Below are 26,626 nucleotides of genomic sequence, written 5' to 3'. Positions count from 1 at the left end.
AAAGCACGTCGAAATAGGGGGGGACCCAAAAGGAAAAGACACGCAATGTGGCGTAATTACACGGGCAAGAATATGGTCAAGTGGGAGGCAAGGGTCAATTCCGACAATTTATCATAAACTTCAATTTTTATGAACTGAATTTCAATATTGACCCGGTTACATTCCAAATAACTTGTCTCGGGGGACACGGAACGCGGAAGATGGAATGATTCAGGCTTCGCACAGTCATGCGACAAAGAAAAGTGCAGCTGCACGTTGGAAGTTCCACACCCTCCTGGTACCAACTTAGAATTTGAGTTGGACCGGAGATTCAGGATTACCCATTTTTTCTTTTGGTTTTGAGGGATGGGGGAGTATTCACGTTATCATGTGTGAAGGATGAACGGTCCAAAAATATGGTTCCTCGCCTGGGTTTAGATTATTTATAGGAGCTTAAGGCAAAAAAAAGTATTTTTCAGGGGAAGTTAAGTGGGCATTATGAGCTGTGACACCTCCATCGGAGCAGAATGGAGTTAAAAGTCAAATTATTAAATATCAAGCAATAGTTTTCTTTTTTTTTGCGCCAACAAATACTATTAAAAAAGCAGTAGTTGAAGCCTTGTTGAAGGTCATAAAAATGCTAAGCACTTTTCTTTAGAGCCACTTGATGGCCTTGAAGCGTATGCGCATGTGTGTATAATTATATATATATATATATATATTAAAATATTTTCTTATCATCACTCGAAAAATTTTCTTTCCGTTTGGAAACCATATTAAAACAATATGAAATTTAAAAGAAGAGCAAAACACGAGTAAAAATTAACTCAAGGCTTCAATTTAATTTAAATGTAAACAAATCTGTTGAGATAAATTAAACCTATGCGAAATTAAAAGGCCGACGTTTTTTTTGGGGGGGGGGGGGTTCAAGATCTTTCTGATAATTTTTACTTGACAAAGATTTTACTTTTGATGATCACACCCTTGTGTCTTTGATGACTTGTAGCAAGAATCATATTAATTCAGCCCAATAAGAAAGCGGAATGTTAATTTTCCCATCCAATTTTATACAGGACACTGAAAAAGAATCACAAATTCTGAATCTGAAACAGTCACGAGTCCTCTATTCAAGAGGTCGCAAACTTAAGATTCAGTGATCATCGTGAACTTTGATGTTCAATCTTCGAAGCCAGACGGAATGAAGGATCATGTGGAACGCATCAAAACGCTTAGGCGGATAATGCACCTCAAAGTGTCTCCTAATTTGCGCCACTCTTCTCTTCTTCCTTATATACTGCCTCGTCGAAATGCCCATCAGTATGTTCTTTAGGTTGGGTATGTCCTTCACAGAAACCTCCACCGAGAACGATTTCCAATTCAAAACATCACTGAAGGGAGGCACATAATGATCTGAAATAAGCACTGGCACACAACCTGTGTAGATTGCTTCCACTACTCTCGGACTTGCCACCTCGTACCCACTAGGACAAAGGCAGTACTTGCTCTTCCTCATCATCTCATAGTACGACACCCCCTTTGGCAGGTACTTGTGAACCTGAATATCCTCGTCCTTGTCCTCCCAATGTTCTAGAAGAACAGGCCTGATTGGTCCGTGAACCCCTCCTGCAAAGAATGCCAGAACGGGACGTCTCGATGCAGAGGGCCCACCCACGAACCCGGTCATCGTTCCAGTTAGCAGATTAATCTCTGGAAAAGATACATCCTTTGCAGGGTTGAATCCCTCCGAGGTGTTGGCGTTGCACAGCACACGTATCGAGTTCTTGTACATGTAAGGAACCGAAAATGAAGTCGCTGGCCCCTGAAACAGAGCAAACACAAGCTTCAATAATCACTAAAGCTTCAAATTTTTAGATTCGCACCGTGTTGGGTGAAGAAGTTGGTACCCAGTCATGGCAAGAGAGCATGAAATGATCGGCTCCGAGGCTTCGGTTCCAATAGGGGTATCTTGAAGAAATGAGATGTACATAGTCTCGGACAGTTTTTCTTATGGGGCCAAAATCATGAGAGTCGCGTTCGTACACAAATTGAACCATCATTGCTACGCTAAACGGAAGGAAGAACACGTGAGCTTTCTCTGGGTCTCTTGTTCGGAACTGCTTGTTGATCTCAATAGCGTGAATGAAGTTCCCTTCCATGGCGTATATGCTTTTGCAAGGTCCGTTATGAAATACAGGTGGCTCGCCTTCTTCGTACACGAACACTTTGAACTGTTTCTCCATTTCTATGTAGCTTCTGTAATAAGCAATTTTGCAGATGACAGTGAGTTACTAGTATGAAAGGAGTCTGATAAGACAGAAGGAATCGGCAATTTCGGGGTAACAGAGAATTACGGTTTCACATAGAAAATGGAGAAGAGTGCACGATTTACCTGTGGAAGGCTTTAGCATTCCAATACATTGGGCCCACAGGGACATAGTCTGGATCTTGTGTTTGATTTCCGTCTTTGGCTTCTCTAATTGCTGCTCGAGCTTGTATGAGTTTGCCTTCTGTTCTTTCTAAGATGCTGATCTTCCTTTCCCACCTGTGTTTCACGATGGGACCATAAGATTCGTTCATCGTATTATTAGTCCTGCCGGTAAAGTTGAGGATTCCTCCTGTTTTGTTCTGATTAAAAAGTCCCGTGATCGGAGTTAGTACAATTGACAGCAAAGAAGGTCAGATTGAGCAGCAAAATCCCAAAGTTCCAGTAAAAATCCTTTTGCAAGATTAACAGTAACGAAGCATTTGTTATTATGCGTTCTAGTTGTGCTATTCAGTGCTCCAACAGACAAAATCTTATTGTGAACTGCGCGCGCATTGCAGCTAGACATAACTACACATGAATGGATTAGACACCAGTGTTCTCATATGATTTATCAAACTTTAATCGCTTTAATTAATTAATATCATCCAGTATTTATTGATTTCCCATGCGGGAAAGCTTCGGTCAATTCTTTGTGCAAGCCAATATTCATGGGGAAAAAAGATGACATAATGAAAGTGAAGCGAAAATTCACAGAGCGGCCGGAAGTCTTACTGGTAATTGGAGTGAGGGTACAGCCTGAACGGAAAGCGGCGGAGTAGACGAATGATTGAAGGCAGTATCATCAGAGATAGCTTTCTCCTCCTTACCGTGAGCATCATCCACAGCCACCACCACTCTTGACCTTAAATCCAAAACCCCCTCTCTCTGTTTTCCAGATGAATCAGGAATTTCCACAGTGGTCACACGACTGTTTAAGGATGAGGAAGAAGAGGAAGAAGAAGAGGGGTTAAGAGAGCTCCATGAAACACGCTGATTAGCAACTGGATTCCAGGGGAAGGGGTTCGGACCCCACACAGAAACAAGCCCAGCAACCGCCATAAGAGGTAACATAAACAACAAAAGATTCACAGACGAACAAGAGTTTGAACCCAGCCATGCACCATAATTTCTTCTACCACCACCCATTTTCATCTCTTTCCCTGAAGCTCAATGACTCAGAATTATAAGCACCTCTATATATAAAAAAGCCAGCTACGCCTCGCTGGTCTCCATCTTCAGTTACATGGCGGCAGAAATTAATGCCTCTGTTTTAGTATTATGTCTTTAGACAGTGAAGAGCAGGGGGAGAGAGAAACAGAGGTGGGGGGTTCAGGAAGAAGGAGAAGTTTTGGTAATAAATAGTTTGCAATGCCGTGCCAGGCGTCTTCTTAGTTCATCCTCAATATCCGAGTCCTTTCATGCAACTTTTTGGATTTCCGTTTCTACCCTTACTTCCTGCTCCCTACCAACAGCCAATGATTTAAAAACCGGACCGGACCGGACGGTCGGACCGGTTGAACCGTCAGCCGGACCCGTTAACGGCTCGGTTTGGACCGAAAAACCGTTTATGTAGTTGAACCGGATTGGACCGGAGTTGAGCCGCCATTAAGCCGGAAACCGGAGTTAGACCGGGAACCGGAACGGTTTTCAGAAAACCGGACGGTTTTTTAGCCTGACGAAAAAAATACTAAAAAATAAAAAAAAATTGACCCCCTCCAATATCCTAACATATTTTTAGACTATTTATAACCATATAGTATTATCTTATTGAAAATTTCACATATTGTGATATTAAAATCGTGAATCACTAATCTTTTTGTTTTGATGTCTGCTCTATCTTTTAAAATAATTTTTGATTTGAATAAATTAATAATTTTTAATATTATTAAATATTTTAAACATACATAAATTTAAATATATATAAGGTTTTAGTCATTTTCAATGATTTTATTATACTTTTGGATCATTTAAATACATTTCTAAATTATTTAATAATTTAATTTTTTCATATATATTAATTATATGTATATAATATTGTTTTAAATTAATTATTGCATCACCGGTCCGACCAAACGGTTCGACCCGTCCGACCGATTGAACCATGACCCGTTAATCTTTCCGGTTCGACTTCCGGTCCGGCTTTTAAAACATTGCCAACAGCCCACCGATTTCCCTATTGAACTCTTCCTGCTATCTGCGACTTTCTCTTTCTGGATCGGCCCCAACATAAAAAGACTTGTTCCTCCTTGATTTTGCAAGGCAGCCCACTTTGGTTTCCACGTGTCTTGTTATCATTTTCTTCTGCTTCAAACGTGTCGTTTTGAAGGCTGCCAACGTATATTACGCAGTTTATTGCATCCACTTCACTTACGGCTATGTTTGGCTCGACGGGAAAAAGGGAAGGGAGGATTTTAATCAAGAAAAAAGGAGGAGAGAAAAGGAAAAAGTAGCTACAAAGAGAATGGGAGCGATTTTAATAATCTCCTATTCGCATTGATTGGAAGAGAGGGAAGGGAGCAATTTTAATAATATCTTATTTTGTTCTAATAAAAAATTGACTGTTTGGCCTCATAAAATTTAAATAAAATTTCTCACTTTTTTATTCTGTTAAGATATAATTATATATATAATGCAATTTATCAATTTTGATTTACAAGACATAGTCACACACTTATAGGATATCAAGATAAAAAATTGTGAGTAATAGATTTCAATCAAAGAAAAGACCTTGAAAATGAAAGAAAATACCGACGGCCTCTTGGAATTAGAAGAAGGAAAAAAAAGAAAGAAAAGGTTTACAAATGCTCACTAATTTTGGAGACAATTATCTCGACAACCTCTTGCTAGATGTTCAAAAGAACTCTTTTATGTACAAATATTTACGATTGATTAGGGGTTAACAAATTAAAAGAATATATAAAAAATTAAAATATTATCTCTCATCTCCCCTGAAAAAAACTTTACTTTTAGAGGGGAGACTAGAAGGGAAGAGGAGAAGAAAATAGCTCTTCCTCTCTTTAAAAAGTATCTTAACCAAATAAAGCTCTCCTCCTCTCTTAAAAAATTGCACAATCCAAACAAGAGGAGGGGAGCAACTTCTCTTTCCTCTCCCTGAAAACCCGTACCAGATATAATGTCAAGGGTAGCCCTGCCATTTCAATGTTGCGATTGGTCACACTCAGACGGCTAAATCTTAACTTTTATTTTAATAAATTATCCGGTAATTCATCAACTGGCCTCAGGACAACGAATGCTCCGATTGATCGAATTACCAGATAAAATTGTTCTTCTTTTTAAAAAAGTTTAGTCATTTGTGAGGCCAATTCCACGTCAGGAAAGAAAAAAGGCAGAAAAGTCCAAGAAAGGGCGGATTCGTAATTGGTGAGGGGGGGATTTTCTCCGGAGGCTGAGTAAAAGCTGATGCCTGGCCTCTCATGCAAGCCACCTCTCCCATTTACTTCCTCAGCATGAGAAGGAATCCCAAGCATTTCTACGTTTTATGAAATGCCTTTTCCTTGTAGCTTCGCCAAATCAAAGTCCATAATTTTTTTTCCTTTTCCATTAATATCAATATACATCAACATAAAACTAGTAGAAAATCAGCACAAATCTCAAGTTCATAATCTAGTTCTTAACGGAACATACCGCCATGACGGGTACAAAAATAGTCCAATATAACGTGTCCTGTATATAACTGAGGCAAGACTTAGGTTATTCACACTCCAACGTTGTCATAAATATCTGATTTATGCTGTTCACGGCTCACACTAATTATTGCTCGTGTTAAGTTAAAGCAGGGACTGGAAAAGATGCAATATATATGCAAACGGTGCATGGTTTTGGACACACTACACGGTCAGCAAATGCATCATGTGAGCGAATGAATCATGAATGAACGGTGGCCGTGCATAATGCTAAAACCGCAAAGTTGACGGAAGAAATATGTGATATACTCGGTGCATTTGTTTTTTAATGGGAGAGTGATTGTGAGAGGCGACCAAACAAGACGTACGTGACGGGGGCACATATTATTAATTGGCTGCGTGTCACGGTACATATATATCGCTCTTTATTTTATATTAATCTCTCGTCTTTCTTGTCAGCTATATCATTTTCGTGACATGTTTTTAATCTTAGGGTATATGCAACCGCTCATGTCAGCCTGCCATCATTTTTTTATGCCCCGTTTTAGACATGCTGGATTTCCGCACTGCGACGACGCCTCATCTGTCTCCCCTTTTTTAATAATATTTTTTTTTCTTCTTAAGCCTTACATTAATGTCAATCGTAGCTGGTTAAAAAAAAATGTCAATCGTAATTATTCAATTATATATAATCCAAAATTTATTTTAAAATGGTACCATTTTGGTCCTTAATGTAAGACCTATTTAACTAATTTGATTAAATTAATAAATTTTGGTACTGTAGTTAATTATAAAAAATATGACATGTTTTTTTTAAAACACCATAATCATCTTTCTTAATATTGCTCTTCTACTCAATTATAATTAAGGGAGTATCTATAGAAGTAATTTAGAAAAAATTGATAAATATGAGAAATAAGTCTTATATTTAAGTTTAAAATCAACTCAATAATTAAGTCATATACTAAGAATGGGACGAGTATAATTTATCAAATTGATCTCCACAATGACGAGACTCAAAATGAGTTTTATTTTGAAAGCCCGACGATCATATCCATCTCTTACCCACCGCCACCAACGCCCCCCCTGCCCTCTCCCTCAACTCCATTCTCGCAGAATTCATTTTAAAAGCTTACTGAAATGTTAGCGAAAAATTTTAAAAGCAGCTTTATCCTTACCAGTTAGCTCACAATCGGTAACATTTATCATCAAACCGACCACTCATTTATACATACAATTAGCAATTAACCAGAGTGACATTAGTACGAAATTGGATACGGGGCCCGCAACCTGGGGCCAACACAGCCAGTTCCCCCAAGAAAAGCCATATCCAGGTGGAGCATGACGTCAACACATAGACACATGCACTACCTCCGGTTTTAATTATTGATTTTATTTACCGTCTATAAACAAGATCTTATAATTAAGATTAAAAGTAGTATAATCTTAATATTATAGTCAAATGACGTCATATATAACGCCCTACTGCGAAGTGAAAACGATGAATCTGGAACCCTTTGTTTTTAGCATTGCCTATAATGCGTTGCAAGAAAAAATTGGTGGGGCCATTGCCTGTGATGTAATTTCTCTTTTAAATTGTTTCAGCGCATGGTGATTGATGTTATTTACCCCCTACCCCTTGGTGCTTGACTAAGACGTTAGAGCGGTGATATTTTCTTTAATTAATTTTTGTCTTGTTTTTAATACACCGATCTCTTGGCATTAAAAAAAAAAAAAACAGAGAGAGACATAACACCAAGGTACACAGATCCTCACGCGCAATTTTAAAAAAAATTAGAAATTGGTGTACCATGTTACGCTACATAGACATATAGATTAATTGACCTTCCATGAGGGGGGAGTTTCATGAATAACACCTTGACCACCGACCACACCTCACCTCCGTGTTATGAGTCCACCTAAAAAATTGGGTGATGATGATCTCATTCTTTTCATGGTACCCTGAGTTTTATGATAAGTTCAAGTATTGGGCCTTTTCTGTCCTCCATGCGCCCAATTCTCCAAGAAGCCCACACAACACCCCCCCCCCAAAAAAAACCCTAGCTTGGCACCTCATTGAACGGTATATAGAGAGAGGGCTAAGAGTGTGTTTGGGATAGTGGTAACAGAAGTAATTTTTTTTTCAATCAGAAGTCAGATTAAGTAAAAGTCAGATAGGGTAATGTGATTTATGTTTGGATTGGGTTTTCAAAAAAGTCAGTTTGAGAAATTGAAACTTGTTTAGATGATAAATGTAAAAGTAAGTTTGCATGTAAAATGACTTAAAAGGACATGAATTTTATTAAACAGTATATATCTAATATTAGATATATATAATTTGACTATTTTTTAAGAAGCAAGGAAGATAAAATTATTAAAAATAAAAAAATTTAATTTATTATTAGAAAGAAATTATATATATAATGTGACTATTTTAAATGAAGCATTAAAAATTAAATTATTACATGAAGTATTAAAAGTGAGCTGAGAGAAAAAAACATGCAGGTCAGGTTGGTAAAAATTTTAACATCCTAATAAATATATGTAACGGTTTCTCAGCGCCCATTACTGCTCCAAAAAAAGCCCTGCATTTGAGCTTCTGCTAGAAGTCTATTTGAGATGAAGAAGCTAGATTGTGCAGGCGTGGATCCAAACAGGATGAAACATGCGGTCTGAAAAAAGTCCAGTGGAGATGCACGTTTGGGTATGTTTGGAAGCCCAAACGTGATGCCAAACAAGTCCTAAGACATCACCCAACGTAAACCTACTTAGTACTTACAGTACCCAAAAACAAAATGTAAACTGGGTTAAAAACAGCAAAAGGTTGATTAATGACGCGCTGTCGCCAAACATACGCACGCACGCACTGTTGCTTTAATTTAACTCAACAGCTTGATTTTTTTTTTTGGGTGGACATTCAACAACTTATTGAAAAATTGTGAAAAACTATGATTATAATAAATCTACTTCATTTAAGACAAGTTTGACAACTAGTTAGAAATTATCGTTCTTCCCCCATTCCATGTCCTGATGACAATTTAAAACTTCGTCACAAGACAGTTTTTTTTTTTTGTGACTTCTTATTATTATCAAAATAATGCGGAAGAGTATATTTACTCAGTAGAATAACAATGCTGTATTGGCTATTGCCCACGTGACACTTGTTAGCAAAGTGGCCTAGCATGGCGAACTTGGGTGCCTTAAATTACAAAGGGAGGGAGGTAATAATGCCATTGAAAGTCATGCGAGCTACATTCATTTTTAAATATAATATTTAATTTATAATATAGTTTACACTATACTATAAACTAAATTTCATATCAAGAATCATAACTAATATTAACTGACAATAGTTCTTCATATAAAAAAACTTGCAATAATTCTACAAAATTACTCTCTCCATTTTTAAATAATCATTACTTTGCAGATTTTTTTCAATTTTAGAATGACTGTTTATTTAGAATATTAACACAACATTATTACAAGTGAGAGCTAGATAGCATACAAAATAAAAATTTAAAATATCTCACCAGTGGTACGGTGAATTTTAAAATCTGGATTATTTAATAACTTTTCTAAATCGTGTGTATAGCCTAAACCACAGCGCGATAACCACGAAGAGGTATTATATTGCCAGTATCTTATCAGTAACAGTCATTAATTACCAATACTTTCACATGTTCCGTTAGCTTTCTTTCCTTTCACTGCTTCATCACACTTCAGGGAAGGAAAAAGTTAATAAAATGAGCAGATATCTGTGTGAGAAAAGGAAAGGGCGGAAACATCCTAATGGTGGGGGTTGACACCCCGGGGGCTGACATTTCGTGGAATTGAAGCAAACAGGATTGTGGTTAATCACTGCTCAGCTGATCCTCTGATTTCCAATGGATGGATCTCGTAAACACCAGGTTGGTCTTCTACTTGTTCTTGTTTGCAGAATTCTATCGTCAGAAGGACTTCGTCGCGGTTGTGGTTCCATCCATGATTTAACCTAGTCTCACTGATGATAAATGGCCGTTCTTGTTTGCGGCTGTTTTTTTTCCCCCCCCTTTCACGCGTCAATCTTAATTATTCATGAGTCTTCTTTGGCGGATCATTCTTACTGTCGTGGCTCATGAATAGCGGTGCACTCCTCGTTACTGTCACCACTCAATAATTAGTGATTTATGCACCACTTCTCGGTGTTGATGAATGTTCAGGTATCCTTGAGAGGAGCAAGCGCGAAGGAGATAACGAGGGATGCCCTTCTTGAGAAGGTTTCCCGGGAAAGAGAACTTCGCAATTATGCAAAACGGGCTACTGCTGCTGCTCTGTTCATTCAGGTGCATAATTGGGCAGAGTTTTAGTTGAGTCTAGTTCCTTTATTTATTTTTTCAAAATCCTATATTATTTATCCCATCTCAGATGACGACATGTTTTCGTTGGACAAATTGTTCTTTCTATTTCTTTTCTTTCTTTTTTATTTTATTTTAAACTTAAAACGATCCAACTTCTTTCAAATATTCATTATTATTTTAAGATGCATTCATCATACATACAAGTCTGCGAAATGCAACTAGGAATCGTTTAACTTGATAGAGTTAATATATTGGAAATTTACGTGTGGTAGTATGCATCTCTTTACTTTTTTCATATTTCTGACTTTATTTGTTGTTGGGAGAAAAGAAGGGATGTCATGTGAAATATACACTATTGAACAATTTTATCAAGAGGTTTTGCAGTTGACGCCAGTGTTCATATCAATCATATAATGAGCCTACATCTCTGCTTAAATCATAAGAAATCCTGAAATTGTTGTATATTTCGTTTTTACTCTGTGTAAAATCAAAACCTCGAAGTTTGTTACCTGCTTTCTTACCATTCATGTACATTTATGTATTGAAACTGAGAAATAAACTGTTTCCTTGATGTCATAAGAGAGTATGGAGGCGCTATAAGGTTACAAGGATGGTTGCTTGGCAACTTCAGCAGGAGTGGGAGACATTGGTGAATAATTACGCTGGTGTTATGACAGCAATGTGGATTGCTAACAATTTGTTGCGACCATTTCTTTTCTTTATAAGCCGGTTCTCATCTAAGGATCAGAAGGTTCACAGCAAGAAAATAGACTCAATGAGGATTTGCTTTACAACCCTATTGGAGAGCCTGAACTCTTCTGGTTTGTCCCTTATTTTATTCTTGGATTTCAGATTCATGTTCCGATAATTTCATAGTCTTCAATGTGATTACATTTTTCAAGATATTACTTGAACTTGAATATCGAAGTCATTTATTTTGAAGGTGCTCTCTGTTCTTAGTTTCCAAGCTCCCCTGTTATGCACTGTTAGTTCAGTGGATATGCAGATTTTATTAAGCTGAAAGCCTGACCACCCTCTTTCGATGTGATTCAACTCTATTAATCTTGGATGTGGATCTGTTCTTTTTTTCCTTTTTATCTTTGTCAGAGCGTTAGGTTGGAAGTCTCTTGCACTTTTAACCTAGTTCACAGTATGCCTCCAGTTCTTCCAGCTAGTTGATACAACTTTACAAATGGTTTTTATATTTTCTTTAATTTTTATTTGAAGAATAATGATGTAACAGCGTTTTGTATCTTTAAGTACCCATCCGTTACCTGTCAGGCGCTATTTTTAGTAGTGGAGAACTTACACTTTCAAGTGAGATGCTTTACCTCTCTGAGCTATGTGAGAATTGTAATCAATATATCTTCCCATTGTCTAGATTCAAAGAGGAACTTCTGCTCTCTAGTAATTGGTACACCTGAAGAAAGGAGAATTTGGAGTCACCAAGCTCGACGGCTGACTTCTGTTGGCTTTGTCATTCTTTCAGAGTTTAGTGAAGGCATTGCGAGAAATCAAGATATAACCTTGGTTACTTCCCTTGCAATGCGTGTTCTTGTTATGTTAACTGATCTGAAAGGATGGAAGGGCATTACTGATGACAATCGTCAAGATGCTGATGTAGCAGTGAAAGGTTTGATTGAGTACATGGGGCTTAATGCCAGTGGCAGTTATGTGTCTATTAATAGATATATTAGTTCATTGGATAACTATTCTTCACAAACAAAAAATATTAACCAGACAGATGATAAGTTTTTAATTACTGCAAGCACAATAACTTTGGCCTTGCGGCCATTCTATTTGAGAAGCTCTGATGTCAACGTCCCTGCTATGTTGGACGTGAACCATGTTGCTAGGCAGTATTGCATATATATGCTGACAATTCCTTGGCTTGTGAAGCGGCTGCCACCTGTTCTTCAACCTGCTTTAAAGCACAACTCTATTTTGTTACCATGCTTTATTGGTATATTGGTAAGCATCATTAATCTAGAACAATGTCTCTTTTGTAATGTTTCTTTTTAATTAAATGACCATATGATGCCTTGATTGTATCTATTTACACATTAAATCTCTAATTAATTTACATCTTTCTTTGTTTCTTTTTTCATTCGAGGTGAATGAATCTTGCAGTAATGCCAACTTTCCGAGCATTGATTTACTTAGTTGATGGCCATGCATTCATAATTGACTTCTCTTTGCACGTTTAATTAGGCATGTGTCAGTTGAATCCAGAACATGCCATGATATGTTAAATTGTTAATATCTTTGCTCTACTGAATGTGATAGGACTTGGATGATCTTAGGTACATTTGTAGAAGTATCATGCATTTTAGAGTTGCACCTGCAAGGCATATGCAAAGTTAAGAAAAGAATTTTATCTGAACATATGCAGGCCTGATGTATTGTTCTTAACTCAAATATTGGAAGAATATGACTAAAAATCTATAATCCGTATAGTTTTTGCTTGCTCTTACTTTAAACGGACTAGTTACTTAGGGTTTGGTGGAAATAGTGGGCGTATGTAGATTGGAATGACATTTTCTTCTGCTTTCCATGCAATAGATGCAACGGATTGATTTTTTTTTCCCCCTCCCTGTAAAGGAAATTGATGGATGCTAGATGAGGGATTTGTCTTACTATTGTTGTACGGATAATTAATTTGATGGAACCATTAGTCTCTGAAGCAACAATTTGATAAAACATTATTTTATGATTCCAAGTTTCAAACATATCAGAACTGAGCAAATTGTGACAGGTGATGACAGATTTTGAGAGAGAATATTTTGATGGAGATATCACATTTGGTTCATTTAGACTCTCTTATCTCTTCCAAGGCAATTCCAGCAATTGGTTGGGCCCTCACTAACATTATCTGCCTAGCAATGGTGAATGAAAATGAATCTGTGGATCCTCAATGCTTCAATCAAGGTTTGGACCTTGCATTATATGTCCATGTTGTTAACTATCTTACAGAAGCCCTACTGGCTCATCTTTATAATGTTGGATGGATTCAAAAGGGGAAGAAAGGTATTCAGAATGACGTTGAAGCTTCAGCGGATCCCATTGATACAGTTCTTTATGATAATGAAGCAGGATATAACTCCTTACTGATTTCCTACATAGATCAATTTAGGCCTGTTTGTCAGCAGTGGCATCTTCAAAAACTTTTGGTTGCAGCAAACAAAGATGCCAGCGGCAGGGCTGAGATTCTGCTTCCAAATGGTCTGGAATGCTTGGGAAAGTTGGAATTAAGTGATATTTCTCTTTTTTACTCGAACGTGCTAAAACTTTATTCAGTCTTGAATCCAATCCATGGCTCCTTACCAGTTCTCAACATGCTATCCTTTACTCCTGGATTTCTTGTCAAGGTATGGCACGTATTGGAGGATTCCATTTTTCATGGAGACAATTACACTTCTGATAACCCTATGATTGAAAAAAGCAAACATCATGCATCTGAGAGGAGGCTAAAACATGTCAGTAATGATGGGGCTAATAAGTGGGTCAGTGTTCTTCATAAATTAACTGGTAAGTCCCACGCTGCGACGAATAGTGCTGAACCCATCAGCTGTCATCCTGAGCCAAGCCAAACGAATGAAGATTCATCTGATGTATGGGACATAGAGCCTATGAGGCGTGGTCCACAAGGCATTTCTAAAGAAACATTTGCTGTTCTTCATATATTCTGTGCCACATATTCTCACCTACTTTTAGTTCTTGATGACATAGAGTTCTATGAGAAACAGGTAAACTGCTTGGTTACTTTTTGGTCTGCCCCAACCTTTTCATGCGAATGTTTTGATTCACACCTCAGAAACTAAACCTGCTTTTTCCCTTTTTTCGGATATCTCTAGGTTCCATTTAAATTAGAGAAGCAACGAAGAATTGCATCACTTCTCAATACTCTCGTGTATAATGGCTTGTCCCATGGTATTAGTGAGCAGAATAGACCCCTCATGGACTGCGCTATCAGATGCTTGCATTTAATGTATGAAAGGAATTGTCGGCATCAATTTTGTCCTCCTGATTTGTGGCTTTCCCCTGCTAGAAAAAACCGACCTCCTATTGCAGTGGCTGCCAGAACTCGTGAAATTTCATCAGTCAACATAAGATATGATGATTCATTGACTGTCCCGAGTATGGGTTCTGTTATCACTACAACTCCTCATGTTTTCCCTTTTGAAGAGAGGTATCTACGTGATAATCAATCTAACATATTTTCCCTTTTCATTGTCATATTCTATAGGTACTTTTTGAATGACACAGGAGAGAAAGCACTAAACGGACGGATAACAAAGAAAAAAAATCTTGGTTTTGTTATAAAGCCTATGAATTTGAAAGAAGAGAAACATTGTTTTGAAAGCAATACGCTATGGGATTAGATTTCAATTTCTTTTTTGAGTTGAGTGATTTATTTTGCATGTGATATGGCAACAAAATGAAATTGTATTGCATACTTTCTGGTCTCTGATGTGTAGTGGTTTATGATTTGATTATGACTTTGATAGAGTTGAGATGTTTCGAGAGTTCATTAAGATGGATAAAGCCTCCAGAAAAATGGCTGGGGAAGTTTCTGAACCTGGTTCACGAGCTATTGAGATAGTAGTACGTCGGGGTCATATTGTTGAAGATGGATTTCGGCAACTAAATTCCCTTGGGACAAGGTTGAAGTCATCCATCCATGTTTCTTTTGTGAGTGAATGCGGCCTTCCTGAGGCTGGCCTGGATTATGGTGGGTTATCAAAAGAATTTTTAACTGACATATCAAAAGCGGCCTTTGCCCCAGAGTAAGTTATAGACTTTGTCTCGTATTTTATTATTGGACTTTTGATATTGAGAGCTCTACCTCGTGAGAGCTTGAGGAAATCCATCAGTGGAAGGTTCACCTTCTCAGGAGGTTCAGCTCCTCATTTCACTGACATTTCTTATTCTCGTTACATGGTTATCTACTCTTTATAGAGCTATCTTTGTAATTAACAATTTTCCTTTGTTTCAGATATGGGCTATTTTCCCAAACCTCAACCTCCGACAGGCTTCTAATTCCAAATTCTTCTGCAAGATTTTTGGATAATGGTCTTCAGATGATTGAGTTTCTTGGAAGAGTCGTTGGTAAAGCTCTTTATGAAGGAATATTACTTGATTACTCTTTCTCACACGTTTTTGTACAGAAATTATTGGGGAGATATAGCTTCCTTGATGAGTTATCAACACTTGATCCAGAGCTATATAGGAATCTTATGTATGTCAAGGTAAAAATCAGGAGACATATCCATACTGTTTCCTCTATCTCCCTGGTTATATTAATTAGTCATTAATGCTAAGCAAAATTTAATCATGAGCACTTAAAGTGCGTCTGTTAATTGCCTGGATTTTTGTTTATTAAGTTTTAACACTGTTTTGATGTTGGCTTTCAACCTACAATGTTTGTTCTCCTATGTGCGTCTGGTTCAGCTGTGGGCCTTTTAAACTAGGTCTAATTATAGCATATATGTTGTTTACTCACAGAACTGATTCTTGGTGGCTAAGATGTGTATAATAGAATTGTGTACTAGGCCATTTACACTTCAGACTAGGTATGCTAAATTGTTCAGACTGTAAATATTATGTGGTTATCAAAGTGTCATGTAAGGTCGTAGGTGTAATAGCAGGACCTTATGAATTACAAAAAGAGGGGGGGAAAAAGAACTTAAAAAGGATTTTTGAAGACAAGTTTCAAAATTCTCAAGCCTGATAGTAATTAATTTTGGTTTTATTTTGTGGGATCTATCTGTTTACATCATTGTGAAAAATGTTGCCATCAAGGGCACTTTATTCCTTTGTTACATGTATGCATAATCTTTGCATTCTATAGTATACGGGAAGCTTCACATATTCTTTGGTGCAGCATTATGATGGTGATGTCAAGGAGTTTTCTCTTGATTTCACTGTTACCGAAGAATCATTTGGGAAATGGAATGTTGTTGAGCTGAGGTCTGGGGGCAAAGAGATGTTGGTGACGAATGAGAACAAAATGCAGTACATACATGCGATGGCAGACTACAAACTCAATCAACAGGTTTTATCATAAGCTATTGTCTTATTGGAGTCACTCACTTTAATACTAAATCCCTGCTGCATCATTGGTGAACCTCTTATGTTGAACTGCAGATATTGCCCTTCTCAAATGCATTCTATAGAGGACTGACTGATCTTATATCTCCATCCTGGTTGAAGTTATTCAATGCCAGTGAATTTAATCAGGTATTTCACTGGATAAGGTTGTATTTTCTTTCTACGGTTTTATTTTGCACTGAAATTCTGTAAATAGAAATGCTAACGATAGAGAGCATAGAGTTCTTTGTTCATCCTTTTTCCATATGGTTTAATTTTATTACAATTTCATTCAAATTGAAAGTATTATTTTTTCCCTCGTTTATTTCTTCGGCAGGGCTATATCATCTTCTGAAATATGTCTTTTTCATAAGTTCTTTTTCACAAGAAGGTTCTGAATTATACCATGATGCAGTTGCTTTCAGGTGGAAAGTATGATATTGATATTGATGATTTAAAAAATAACACACGATACACGGGTGGTTATAATGAAGGAAGCCGGACAGTCAAGATATTCTGGGAGGTATTGAATTTGAAACCTTAATAAATTGATTTCCTTATTTTAGTTTTCATGGATGCATGTTTTCCCCCGATCCATAAACCATATATTCTTCAGAGATATTTCAGCAGTTTATGTTTGGTCATCATCATCATCATCTTTTCTATCTGCTGCATGTAACCTTTGCTGTTCTCATCAAGCAACTTAAATATGTCGCAACCTTATTTTGGGAAGTTGGCAGATTTGGATTTCTTATTTCCTATTGATGAGCAAGAATTGGTGGCGTGATGGAACAAATACATGCCCCTTCCTTTTTGATGTTTTCAATATAATTGTGCTGGGTTAGTTAGTGTGAGACTGTAAGTAGCATTTCTCTTTGGCAATATCTTAGGTTGCCTTTATTATGTTAGAGCTTGCATTTCTAGCTTTTTGACAAGTGAGATTTACATCTGGTCAGAATTGTGGGTTAAATGAACTAGGTACTTTGGTATACCGTTCAAGAAATATCATCATGATTATGGAAGTCAGTTTAATGCCAAACCAACTGTTTAAATGAAGTTTATATAACTTCCTTTCAGAACTCGAATGTGTATAGGCTTCTTAATCACATTACAGAACGATATTACTGGGTGGATGGTGATTTTGCAGTTGGCAGAAAGCTACATAGTTTATTTTAAAGATTCTTGTCAAACCAAATGTTAATCGAGTTTGATAGAACTCATTTAGAATATTTATATGGATCAATGTTGATGGTCATATGACATACTGGCATTACTATGAAAATAGTGGTTTTCTCTCTGTAGAAAATTACATAGTTTGGTTTTAATGGATTTCTTCCTGAAAAACGTGCTAGATCGTTAGCAAGCACCAATGTTGTAGTCTTCCAGTTAAAATAGCAGGGAACCTATTCCTTTCTTTTCATGTATCTTGAGGCTGCTGCCAGGACATCTCCTTCCATCCCCTCTTCTCCCTCTGTTTGTCTCTCTAAATCTCTGCTAATTTCTGAATCATGTTTATTCCTGGAGAACAGAGTGTTTTGACTTTTATTTTCTACCTCACGGATCATATATGCGGATTTCACATAATCTCATTCTGTGGATGCCCATTCGGAGTCATAAGTAATCATTTTCAGTTTTTGGCCTATGGTGTGTAGGTGATTAAAGACTTTGAACCCCAAGAACGTTGTATGCTTCTTAAATTCGTCACTAGTTGTTCTCGTGCACCATTACTTGGGTTCAAATATTTACAGCCAGCTTTTACGATCCACAAGGTATGGTTGTTATCACGTTTGATATCCCTTAATTTCTTGTTTCTTCTAATGTTATAGGACATGGTTTTCTTTTCTTGCAATTTATCACAGAAAGTGAAATGCTAAGAAGCTAGTAAGCGCAGCATCCAGAAACTGTTCTAATTTTCTGTTGACCTAGATACTCCTCGGGTCCTAAATGCAGAAGCTAGTTAGGGAGTTGATTCTGGTTCTAGATATAAGATCTTAATTCATTTTATTTATCATGTTTATCATTTTTTCCCAAACTAATTTATTTAACTTATAACTGATATGTCTATGGTACATAAGGGGACTTTAGGAAGATCATGACATTTTTTAAAATTAAATAATTTAGCGTTCTTGATTTACCCTAATTGGTTAAGTAACTCTATCGTTAAAGATTGGAAGAGTAATATTTAATGCATCTGTCACAACTTTCAAGGACATTGGAGTCTTAGCTGTATTTCATCTGGCGCTCAATGCTTAAGTTACTATAAGCTGAAAAAGTTGTCTTCTCACCATGCCATTTATCCGCAACGGAAATCTCTGGTATATGCATTCATCATCACTGCATTTTGTATGGTTGCGTCATCTTTCAGCGTGACCAGTCTACACATGTATGTTTTGGAAACACTTTTGTGTGTGATCTGGTCAGCGGTTTGTTGCTATGACGTTGTGAGATACTCCTCCGGTCCTTAATATAAGACTCATTTAACTAATTTGATTATATTAAGAAAGTTAAGTAAATTAATTACAAGAAAAGTGATACATTTTTCCTAAACCACCATAATCATCTTTCTTAATACCCTCTCTTCCTTTTCTACTTGATTATGATTGAGGGAGTATCTATAGGGGTAATTTAGAGAAAATTTATAAATATGAGAAATGAGTCTTATATTTAGGACTAAAACCAACTAGAGAATTCGGTCCTATATTAAGGACCGGAGGAGTATTAATTACGAGTTTGAGCTGGTTTTTGGCCCTACACTGACGTGATGCGCCTCTTCAAACCCCGTCCCTGCGTTATTTGAGATATTGTGACCCAGTAACGGAGTTGAAAAACTTCATTTCTATTTCACACAGGTTGCCAGTGACGCCCCTCTTTGGGCGGCATTTGGAGGACAAGATGTAGAGCGGCTTCCTTCAGCTTCAACGTGCTACAATACCCTCAAGGTACTACTTAGAGGAGTCCATAATGAGCTACGTGTTTATGGTCGTGGGAGTCATTTCATCCGAGATAAAGGCATTTGCTATTTAAGGCATCTCTTGTCAGTTGTCAGATTGTTCAAATATTTGTTTATTTTTTCAATCATTACAGCTTCCAACCTACAAACGTGCAAGTACGTTGAGAACAAAGCTTCTATATGCAATCAGTTCAAATGCCGGCTTTGAACTCTCTTAATTTGCAACAGGTAACCAATATGTCCGTTTTATAACTGCTTATCAGCTACTCAATTTTTGTTTTATACGTGCAATTATAGGAGCTTTATTTTATTTGTCATAGCATCCAAAACATTGGAGAGCAATATTTTTAGTCGTATTCGGAATGCCTAAGTGATCAGGGATATTCCCTGCGCTAATAGATTATCTGCCAACGCGTTATTTGCTGCTTCAGATGGATGAAATCCATCCCAAAACACGTACTCTGTAGCATTGGCACACGTTCCTACAGACACTGCATTGCAGAGATAGGAAGTTTCTATTATTCCAGTACCACAGCAGGCCTTTCTTGCTTCAAAAAATCCTGTAACCACAGAAGTATAAATCACTAAATGGGGAGTTTTATTTTCTCAGCATAGGAGAGTGGGGTAGTATGATCTTGTTGGCAAAGCTTAAATTTTTAGTGTGCTACTGGGTGAGACGTGAACTTTAGAAATTGGTAATCTTGATTTTGTGACTGTTAATGCATCCCTCTAGACCGATTAACATTCTATCTTTGGAATGTTGCTCACATTTTTATGTAATTGAAGAATAGTCCACCTGTTCATGAGTATGTAGATGAGTTTTAGGGGCTCATTGTCAGGTACATACCGTTGTCACTGGGGCTGGTAATCAGATCCAACAGAGGCTGGTAGATATCAAATACCACAAGCTTTAGACGAGGAAGTCTGCTCTTCAAACTCTGAGAAGTGCTCTTTAGTTTATCGTTAAACGAAATGGCATCGCGGTTCAGTCTGGCAACACACTGGTTGCTTCCGGAGCCAAATAAAGTAATGGCTGCAGGCAAACATCCAATTGGCGGCAACGTGGTTACTCCTATCCTCCTTGCTCCCAGTTCATACAGATTCTGTTGCATGTTCATATAGAAATTGTTATACAGAGGAGCCTGCCAGCTATGCCTAAATTTGTTATATTGTGCAGGTGTAACATCGAAAATCTTGATCATTGCTGTGCAGTCATAACATACAAATTACTAGTTATCTTGTGTGGTTGTTACATCCATAGTGTTTTTAGGTTAGTGTGACACAGTCAACCTTAATCATGGCGGAACATAAAAAGACTTAGTCAACCTTAACCAGATCATTATTTAAAGTCGAACCATTTGGTCTTTTAGATCTTACCCTATTTCTAGTCCTTAATATAAGAGATTGTTTGATTTTTATTTTAATTCTAAATATTCTCTCCCAATTTGTTTTTTTTCTTATGTTTATTTATTTTTTTTAAAATAGTCCTTATAATGATAATATTCTAGCCAATACATTTATTGGATTAGTAAGAATATTTTAAGAAAGACAATATTTATTTATTACAGATAACTAACTTAACTAATTTTTTTTAATTTGTTTAAATTACTTTAACTGGTTTTAAAGACAGAGGTAGTATCAATCTCTTCTTTGTTCGCAATACGTTTTTCAGTTTTTTTTTTCAACGTAGCTCTAATTAACCACTTTATAATTTTTTTTTTAAAAAAATGAAATGAATTGGTTTGTGTAAAATTTCAAAATTATCTCCAACAAGCCAATAACTAGAGAGGTTTGGTTAATTAGTTAAAGTATTTTATAAGTTGAGGATATTATGTTTAGAAAAATAATTTTTAAAAAATATTATATCATGAAATATGTAGAAAGTTTTTATAATAAAAGCTGAAGGGGCTATAAAATATTTAGTCTTAAAACCCCATTTTGATTTTCTTTATGTCTGAATTGTTAAACAACTAAATGATTGTAATAATTTTCTCCTGCAAGCCAATTACGCATGAAGGGCGACCACTCTCTTCTTGGGAAGTGAGAACCCACGAGCGATGCGAAATCTCGTCGAGAAAAGAGTGTCCCCGCAAAAATAAGAATCAAGAATTATTTTTTTAATGCTGTATAAATTCTCTTATTTTTACCATCTTTTTTTTTTTGCTGAAACTTATTTTTACTAAATTTCTTAAAAGAAAAAATTTACAGATAAATCATCAGTAAGGAAACTAATTATTCATAGGGCTCTGGCAGAACATATGAAATAACATAAATTATAAATGTCTAAATTTGACTCGTAAATATTAGAAAAAATTCTAAAAAAAATGACAGTTAAATTTCCAAATTCTAAATCAGTTTTAGTTACTACACTCGTAAAGAAAATAACTACATTAAAATAAATAATAACACATTTTTGTAATAATTTCTGATTTTAAATTTTAAATTTTAACAATAATTTTTTAAGGATTTTCCCTAAATGCTACAGGAGAACTTGAAAAATTATTAGTTAAACCCAAACCCATAAAATTGGGAAGAATTATGTTTTTTTTAAAATATTTATGAGTCAAATTTAGAAATTTACAATTCGCTTTTACACAGGTTCTCCAGGGAATTCATTAGTAATAAATCAAGTTTAGAAAACTCATTGATAATTAATACATTTAAGTATACATAAACATGTTGATTAATCAGATCAATCCCGCCAATCCAATAAAGCCGGATCCTTGGCCCAAAAGAGGCAGGCAGGTCAATAAAATAATTTGGACCATTTAAAAGGCTTTTTTGGTATGGTGCTACCGAAAGAGGCCTCATATTTAAATTGTGAGAAAATTTTATAAAGTTGTTATCTTTAGTTCTTTATCACAGGAGGTTGAGTCCAGCAAGAAAGAATTAATTCCCACAACATAATGAATTAAAGTTTGAATACTCACATTTAGTATCTGATAGTACTTTGAACATGATTGTCTCAAATAGGAGCATACCAGTACCTTAAAAAAATAATAAACTTTTTTTTTTTACAATGATTTTAAAATTCAAAATATTTATATAAATAATTTTTTTGGCAAAATATAAAGAATTTTAACTTGAAATCATGAGTATTATTTTTTTAAAAATATCACAAAACTAATCTATGTATGCTTACTTTTTCTTGGGGAGTGGTCTTAATTAAACATATTCTAAATGTTTAATGTAACTTTTATGCATTTTCTCTAACAATACTTTAAAATTAACCGCGCGCAAATTAAGCCATTAATCCAGGATGAGATGTAATTGCAAAATGACGATATCATGCTGTTTTTTTGGGGCCAAGAACGACATGATGATGCTAATTGCGCCAACCACCCCCCCCCCCCAAAAAAAGGAGAGGACGAATGAAAAAAGTAAACAAACCTGAATGAAATTAGTGTAGGATGCCATGAGAATGTCTGAGAATTGATCAGGCGAGTAGACTCGATTCAGAAGGGCATTAATGTAGTAGTTCTGGATAAAATCACTGCTTCCAGCACCAATAAGGTGGATCGCACCTGAGAAAATCTCATTGGCCCTAGCATTTCCCACCATATTCACAATTTTTCTCTGATACTCCTTGTAGTGTTTCAACTGCCGAGTCAAAGAAATCGCCCCCTACGAGAGCAAAAAAAGGAGAGGAGGATGATAATGTTTATTTGGACAGAAAATATATGCTTTTAAGATATCTAACTTACATATAAAGCTGCTGTCCCGTCGTGGTAACCAGAAGCACCAGAGGCAAAGTTGGCTCCTATCAAAAGATTCGTCCCTCTAGCCTCTTGGCTTAGATAAGCCGGTTGGTATGAAGTAAAACCGAGGTATTCAGCTGAGAAAAGAAAGAAAGAATAAAGCATAACTTTCAAAGAGAAGGTTAAGGAAAAGATACTGTGTTTATAAATGCTACCGCATACTTACCAGTGAAATCTACGGCAAGTTTTCCATTGCAGAACCTTCCGGTTGGTCTGTGAGTGACAAAGTCTCTTCCATAAGGAGGAAAATTTGCCTTCACCAATGTTAAGAGGTTATTATTATTTCCCACGTCAACCACAGAGTCTCCGAATATCATCAGCGCAGGAACCAGAGGATCCCCATGGACAAGTGAGAAACCCAGAAGAGCAAGTAATGAAACAAAGAGGGAACTTGAAACACCCATAAGAAACTTAACTAAGTGAACAGGGAAGACAATTGCGGGTTAACTGAAGATGATAATGGCAGATCGGGGAATTCAAGCAGTGGAGGAGCATTAAAAGAAACCAAAAAGGGTCAAAGTGAAATAATAGATATCAGGAAGAGCAATGATTCTGAAAAAGCTGCCTACGGACGTGTCAAGAAGCAAGTTCAACAGCATCTGAGATTTCCATGATTTTGTCTTCTGATTCAGTCTCTCTAACCAAAGTTGTCATCATTTTTGGTTAGATAAAGGTATTGATATTGGATTAAGTGAAGATAATTATTTGGCGAAAGCAAAGCATAAACACCCTAGAGTTTTTAAGGGGAACGTCTATGCTTCATTGTGAGTGGCTCTGTGCACAAGCCACGAGGCACCGAAGTGGGCATCTTCAAGTGGTGGGCAATGCTTTAGCCCATAAAACGGAAAGATGACTGGTACACTAAAAGAAGGCTCCAATAATGATATTTTAATTATAATACAAGAGAAAACAAGGAAACAGCTTTTGTGTATCTAATTGGAAACCACTAAATCTGCTAATTGCTTTTGCAAAACATGTATAATCATAGCGAACATTCATACTTCAGATTTGAATGAGTATTACTAGACACCAAGCATTATGGTAAATGAAAATTGAAAAAACTAGAAGATTTTTTATGTTTGTATCAATGCAAAGATGTTTTTGGAAGGCATCAGAGAAGCTTTGCAAGTCCTGCAACAGTACAATACCCAGAAATTTTGAGGAATTGCTTCAAACTCCAACCAGAGTTCTTGTTATTTTTCACAAGGACTATTAGAAGATGTGCAAAAAAACAGTTCTGCCTTTGAAAATATCAGTACGGTTGACAAGGAAGTGTCCAGCTAGAGTATATTTTTAGTTATTTTAGATATCTAACAATGGGACGTAGTGGGGGCCATCTTCTCTGCGTATCTGTTGTGTATTAAAGAAAAGGTAAAAGAGGATTATGTTCAAAAGATCAGACTATATTTTTCAATTCCTAATTTATAATTATGCTAATTTCCCTCAAGGCCTCAATAAATATAATCTATCTGAGCCTCAAGTCCTTTATGATGCAAAGGGAACTTATACAATTGTTTGAACATACCGTCAAAGAAAAGCAGCAAAACATAAAAAACATCAATTTGCAAAAGGCAAAGGCTATAGCATTGAGTAATCTGGAAAGGAATAAATTCCAAAGAGCGTGTAGAAAGGGAGATGATGGTGGAGTAGTCATAAAGCTACAGATCACTGCTCCTCTTAAAAAAGGACAAGCAAGAACACATGGCCTCAAATTATAAAACATATTCAAACCTTTTTGTCACAATATCAAGGATCAAATTCAGAATTTCTGAGCATTTTCAGTTTGGCTTTCATCAGGAAACACATTTACCAATCGCTGAAACATCTCAATCGTCTTAATGGAAAGCACATCATCTAAGACAGATGTTTTAAAGCCTGTAATCCTCAAAGCAGGTGTTCCTTTAGCTGTATCTTTCGCTGGGTTCATCTACGCCTGGATCCTGTCAAAGAAAAGCCTATCTAAGGCCTTTTCTTCATCAGGAACTAGAGTAAATTCCTCAGAAACTGATTCTCAGCAAGGGATTACACGTGAAGAAAGTTATCATAGCCTTGCTTCTATGGAAGAAGAAGTTCCTACACCTAAAGATACCAGAGTTCTTACAGGAACCTCCGTTCTTCATGACTACCCGTGTTTCGAACAAGAGATTAATGGCCTACGAAGCCGGGTTGAAGATCTGCAATTGAGGGAGTTGGTGTTACGGTTGCACTTTAACCATTTCTGTGATTTGAAAGAGAAAGAGTCTCTGCTTATGGAAATCCGAAATTTGCTGTCCCTGGAGAGTGCTCGCGTTGATTTCTATGATAAGGAAATTTCGTCAATGGAGGCAGAGAACAAGAGGTTGGAGACATTCGTTGTCCAATATCTGGACATCATTGAACAGCTTGAGCAGTGGAAATCAGAGAATAGATTGCTTCGGAGGAAGGTTAAGAAGCTAGTGAGAAAATCAGAAGCACAATCTCGCCTCGGTCACGAGCAAACTTTGATTATCAAGGCCCAAGAAAAAGAAATAATCAGAATCCGCGATGCGCTGCGGACAAAAATCAATGTTATCAATAAATCGGAGGATGAAATCAACGAGATGCAAAGGATTTTGTACGAGTTGCAGGACGAAAAGAATGAACTTCTAGCGAAGCTTGAAACACCGAAGGAATCATCCGCGTCCAAGGTAAGCAACCGGCTAAATGGATAAATAAAAACATAAAGATAGAAATGCTCAGTATAAAGCATAGTGAAATTGAAGTACTGTTAGCGAGGTCATTGAAAGCGTTTGCCATTGGCAGATTGAAGCAGAAAATCCAAATGAGCAAGAGTACAAGCAGCTTCTGAAAGAGTTGGAACAGCAGAAGAAGGAAAGAGCAGGTGAAGTGAAAGAGCTGGTTTACTTGCGGTGGAACAATGCATGCCTGAGGCACGAGCTGATTAGAATGCATGAGCAACGACATCAAGAGCGGACACAGGAAGGAGACCACGTCGAACTGGAATTTGAAGGACGCGGGGGAATGATTAAATATGAGTCAGAGCAAGAATTAGAAGAATCTCCTTTGCCTGGCAATGGTGCTGCTCATAGCGATGGAGCAAGTGGTGGTTGCTCCAGGAGAAGAAAATTGATTAAGAGGCTCAAGAGGTGGGTGGAAGGCAGCGAAAAGGCCAAGTTGAAGGCACAAGACAAAGGTAGGCCTTTTGTTTCATACGGAACAGAGGAACATCCGGTTCCGGCTAGACGGTCTTGCTCTAGTGCGTGAGCCATGCAAACCACCCCTCAACAAACTTTGACCCTCGCATCAAAATGCGCATACCGAACTTGGCGGTTGGGTTAGAAAGACCTCTAATTTCGAGGGTTTTTCATATTTCCCCAGCAGAGACGTCAATTTCCAATTCACAAGAATAATGAATATCATATATGGATATGTAATTCGCCCTATTTTTATCGAGTATGCTATCATCAACAGAAAAATGAGTGGTTATTGTAATAAATTGTCTTCACTTTATCTTATTTTTTTAAAATTTTATTCATGTTTCCAAGTATTTCTGATGAAATTGAAAATCTTTAATTAGCCAGTTG

The 26,626-nt window shown here is 36.8% G+C and overlaps 4 protein-coding genes across 7 annotated transcripts; 2 read left to right on the top strand and 2 right to left on the bottom strand.

Annotated features, from left to right (window-relative positions):
• Window positions 1–893: 893 nt before the first annotated feature.
• On the bottom strand, window positions 894–9,659 carry LOC114733793 (probable glycosyltransferase At5g03795). The gene is made up of 5 exons (XM_028921285.1): window positions 9,647–9,659; window positions 3,017–3,450; window positions 2,369–2,604; window positions 1,884–2,232; window positions 894–1,798 (listed from the first exon to the last, which is right to left on the bottom strand). Exons 2-5 carry the CDS (start codon window positions 3,434–3,436, stop codon window positions 1,130–1,132), a joined length of 1,674 nt encoding a protein of 557 aa, XP_028777118.1. The 5' UTR covers window positions 3,437–3,450; window positions 9,647–9,659; the 3' UTR covers window positions 894–1,129.
• LOC114733791 (E3 ubiquitin-protein ligase UPL7) lies at window positions 9,658–20,272 on the top strand. 3 transcript variants are annotated; one of them, XM_028921283.1, is made up of 15 exons: window positions 9,660–9,836; window positions 10,128–10,250; window positions 10,846–11,086; window positions 11,647–12,236; window positions 13,031–14,011; window positions 14,120–14,454; window positions 14,774–15,052; window positions 15,262–15,514; window positions 16,150–16,320; window positions 16,413–16,505; window positions 16,771–16,878; window positions 18,008–18,124; window positions 19,205–19,294; window positions 19,440–19,533; window positions 19,626–19,703. In XM_028921283.1, the coding sequence occupies exons 1-14, from the start codon at window positions 9,813–9,815 to the stop codon at window positions 19,521–19,523; spliced, it is 3,489 nt and encodes a 1,162-aa protein (XP_028777116.1). In that variant the 5' UTR covers window positions 9,660–9,812; the 3' UTR covers window positions 19,524–19,533; window positions 19,626–19,703. The 3 variants fall into 3 exon arrangements, 2 of the variants coding, with proteins under 2 accessions (XP_028777116.1, XP_028777115.1); XM_028921282.1 differs by lacking the exon at window positions 19,626–19,703 and adding an exon at window positions 20,145–20,272 and having other exon boundaries at window positions 9,661–9,836; XR_003739101.1 differs by lacking the exons at window positions 19,205–19,294; window positions 19,440–19,533; window positions 19,626–19,703 and having other exon boundaries at window positions 9,658–9,836; window positions 16,781–16,878; window positions 18,008–18,123.
• On the bottom strand, window positions 19,588–23,702 carry LOC114733796 (GDSL esterase/lipase At5g03810). The gene is made up of 5 exons (XM_028921288.1): window positions 23,230–23,702; window positions 23,010–23,140; window positions 22,696–22,929; window positions 20,153–20,408; window positions 19,588–19,865 (listed from the first exon to the last, which is right to left on the bottom strand). Exons 1-5 carry the CDS (start codon window positions 23,465–23,467, stop codon window positions 19,672–19,674), a joined length of 1,053 nt encoding a protein of 350 aa, XP_028777121.1. The 5' UTR covers window positions 23,468–23,702; the 3' UTR covers window positions 19,588–19,671.
• A 132-nt stretch (window positions 23,703–23,834) lies between these two features.
• Window positions 23,835–26,475, top strand: LOC114733794 (protein CHUP1, chloroplastic-like). Of its 2 annotated transcripts, none has more exons than XM_028921286.1 (2): window positions 23,835–25,729; window positions 25,845–26,475. In XM_028921286.1, exons 1-2 carry the CDS (start codon window positions 24,902–24,904, stop codon window positions 26,304–26,306), a joined length of 1,290 nt encoding a protein of 429 aa, XP_028777119.1. In that variant the 5' UTR covers window positions 23,835–24,901; the 3' UTR covers window positions 26,307–26,475. The 2 variants fall into 2 exon arrangements, with proteins under 2 accessions (XP_028777119.1, XP_028777120.1); XM_028921287.1 differs by having other exon boundaries at window positions 25,818–26,475.
• The last annotated feature ends 151 nt before the right edge of the window (window positions 26,476–26,626 follow it).

The sequence above is a fragment of the Neltuma alba genome, unplaced genomic scaffold, assembly GCF_004799145.2.
Source record: "Neltuma alba isolate B1F8T4 unplaced genomic scaffold, ASM479914v2 tig00013032_pilon, whole genome shotgun sequence".
Lineage (NCBI taxonomy): Eukaryota > Viridiplantae > Streptophyta > Magnoliopsida > Fabales > Fabaceae > Neltuma > Neltuma alba.
Note: the sequence above shows the minus strand (reverse complement) of the source record. Positions and strands in the feature narration are given on the sequence as shown.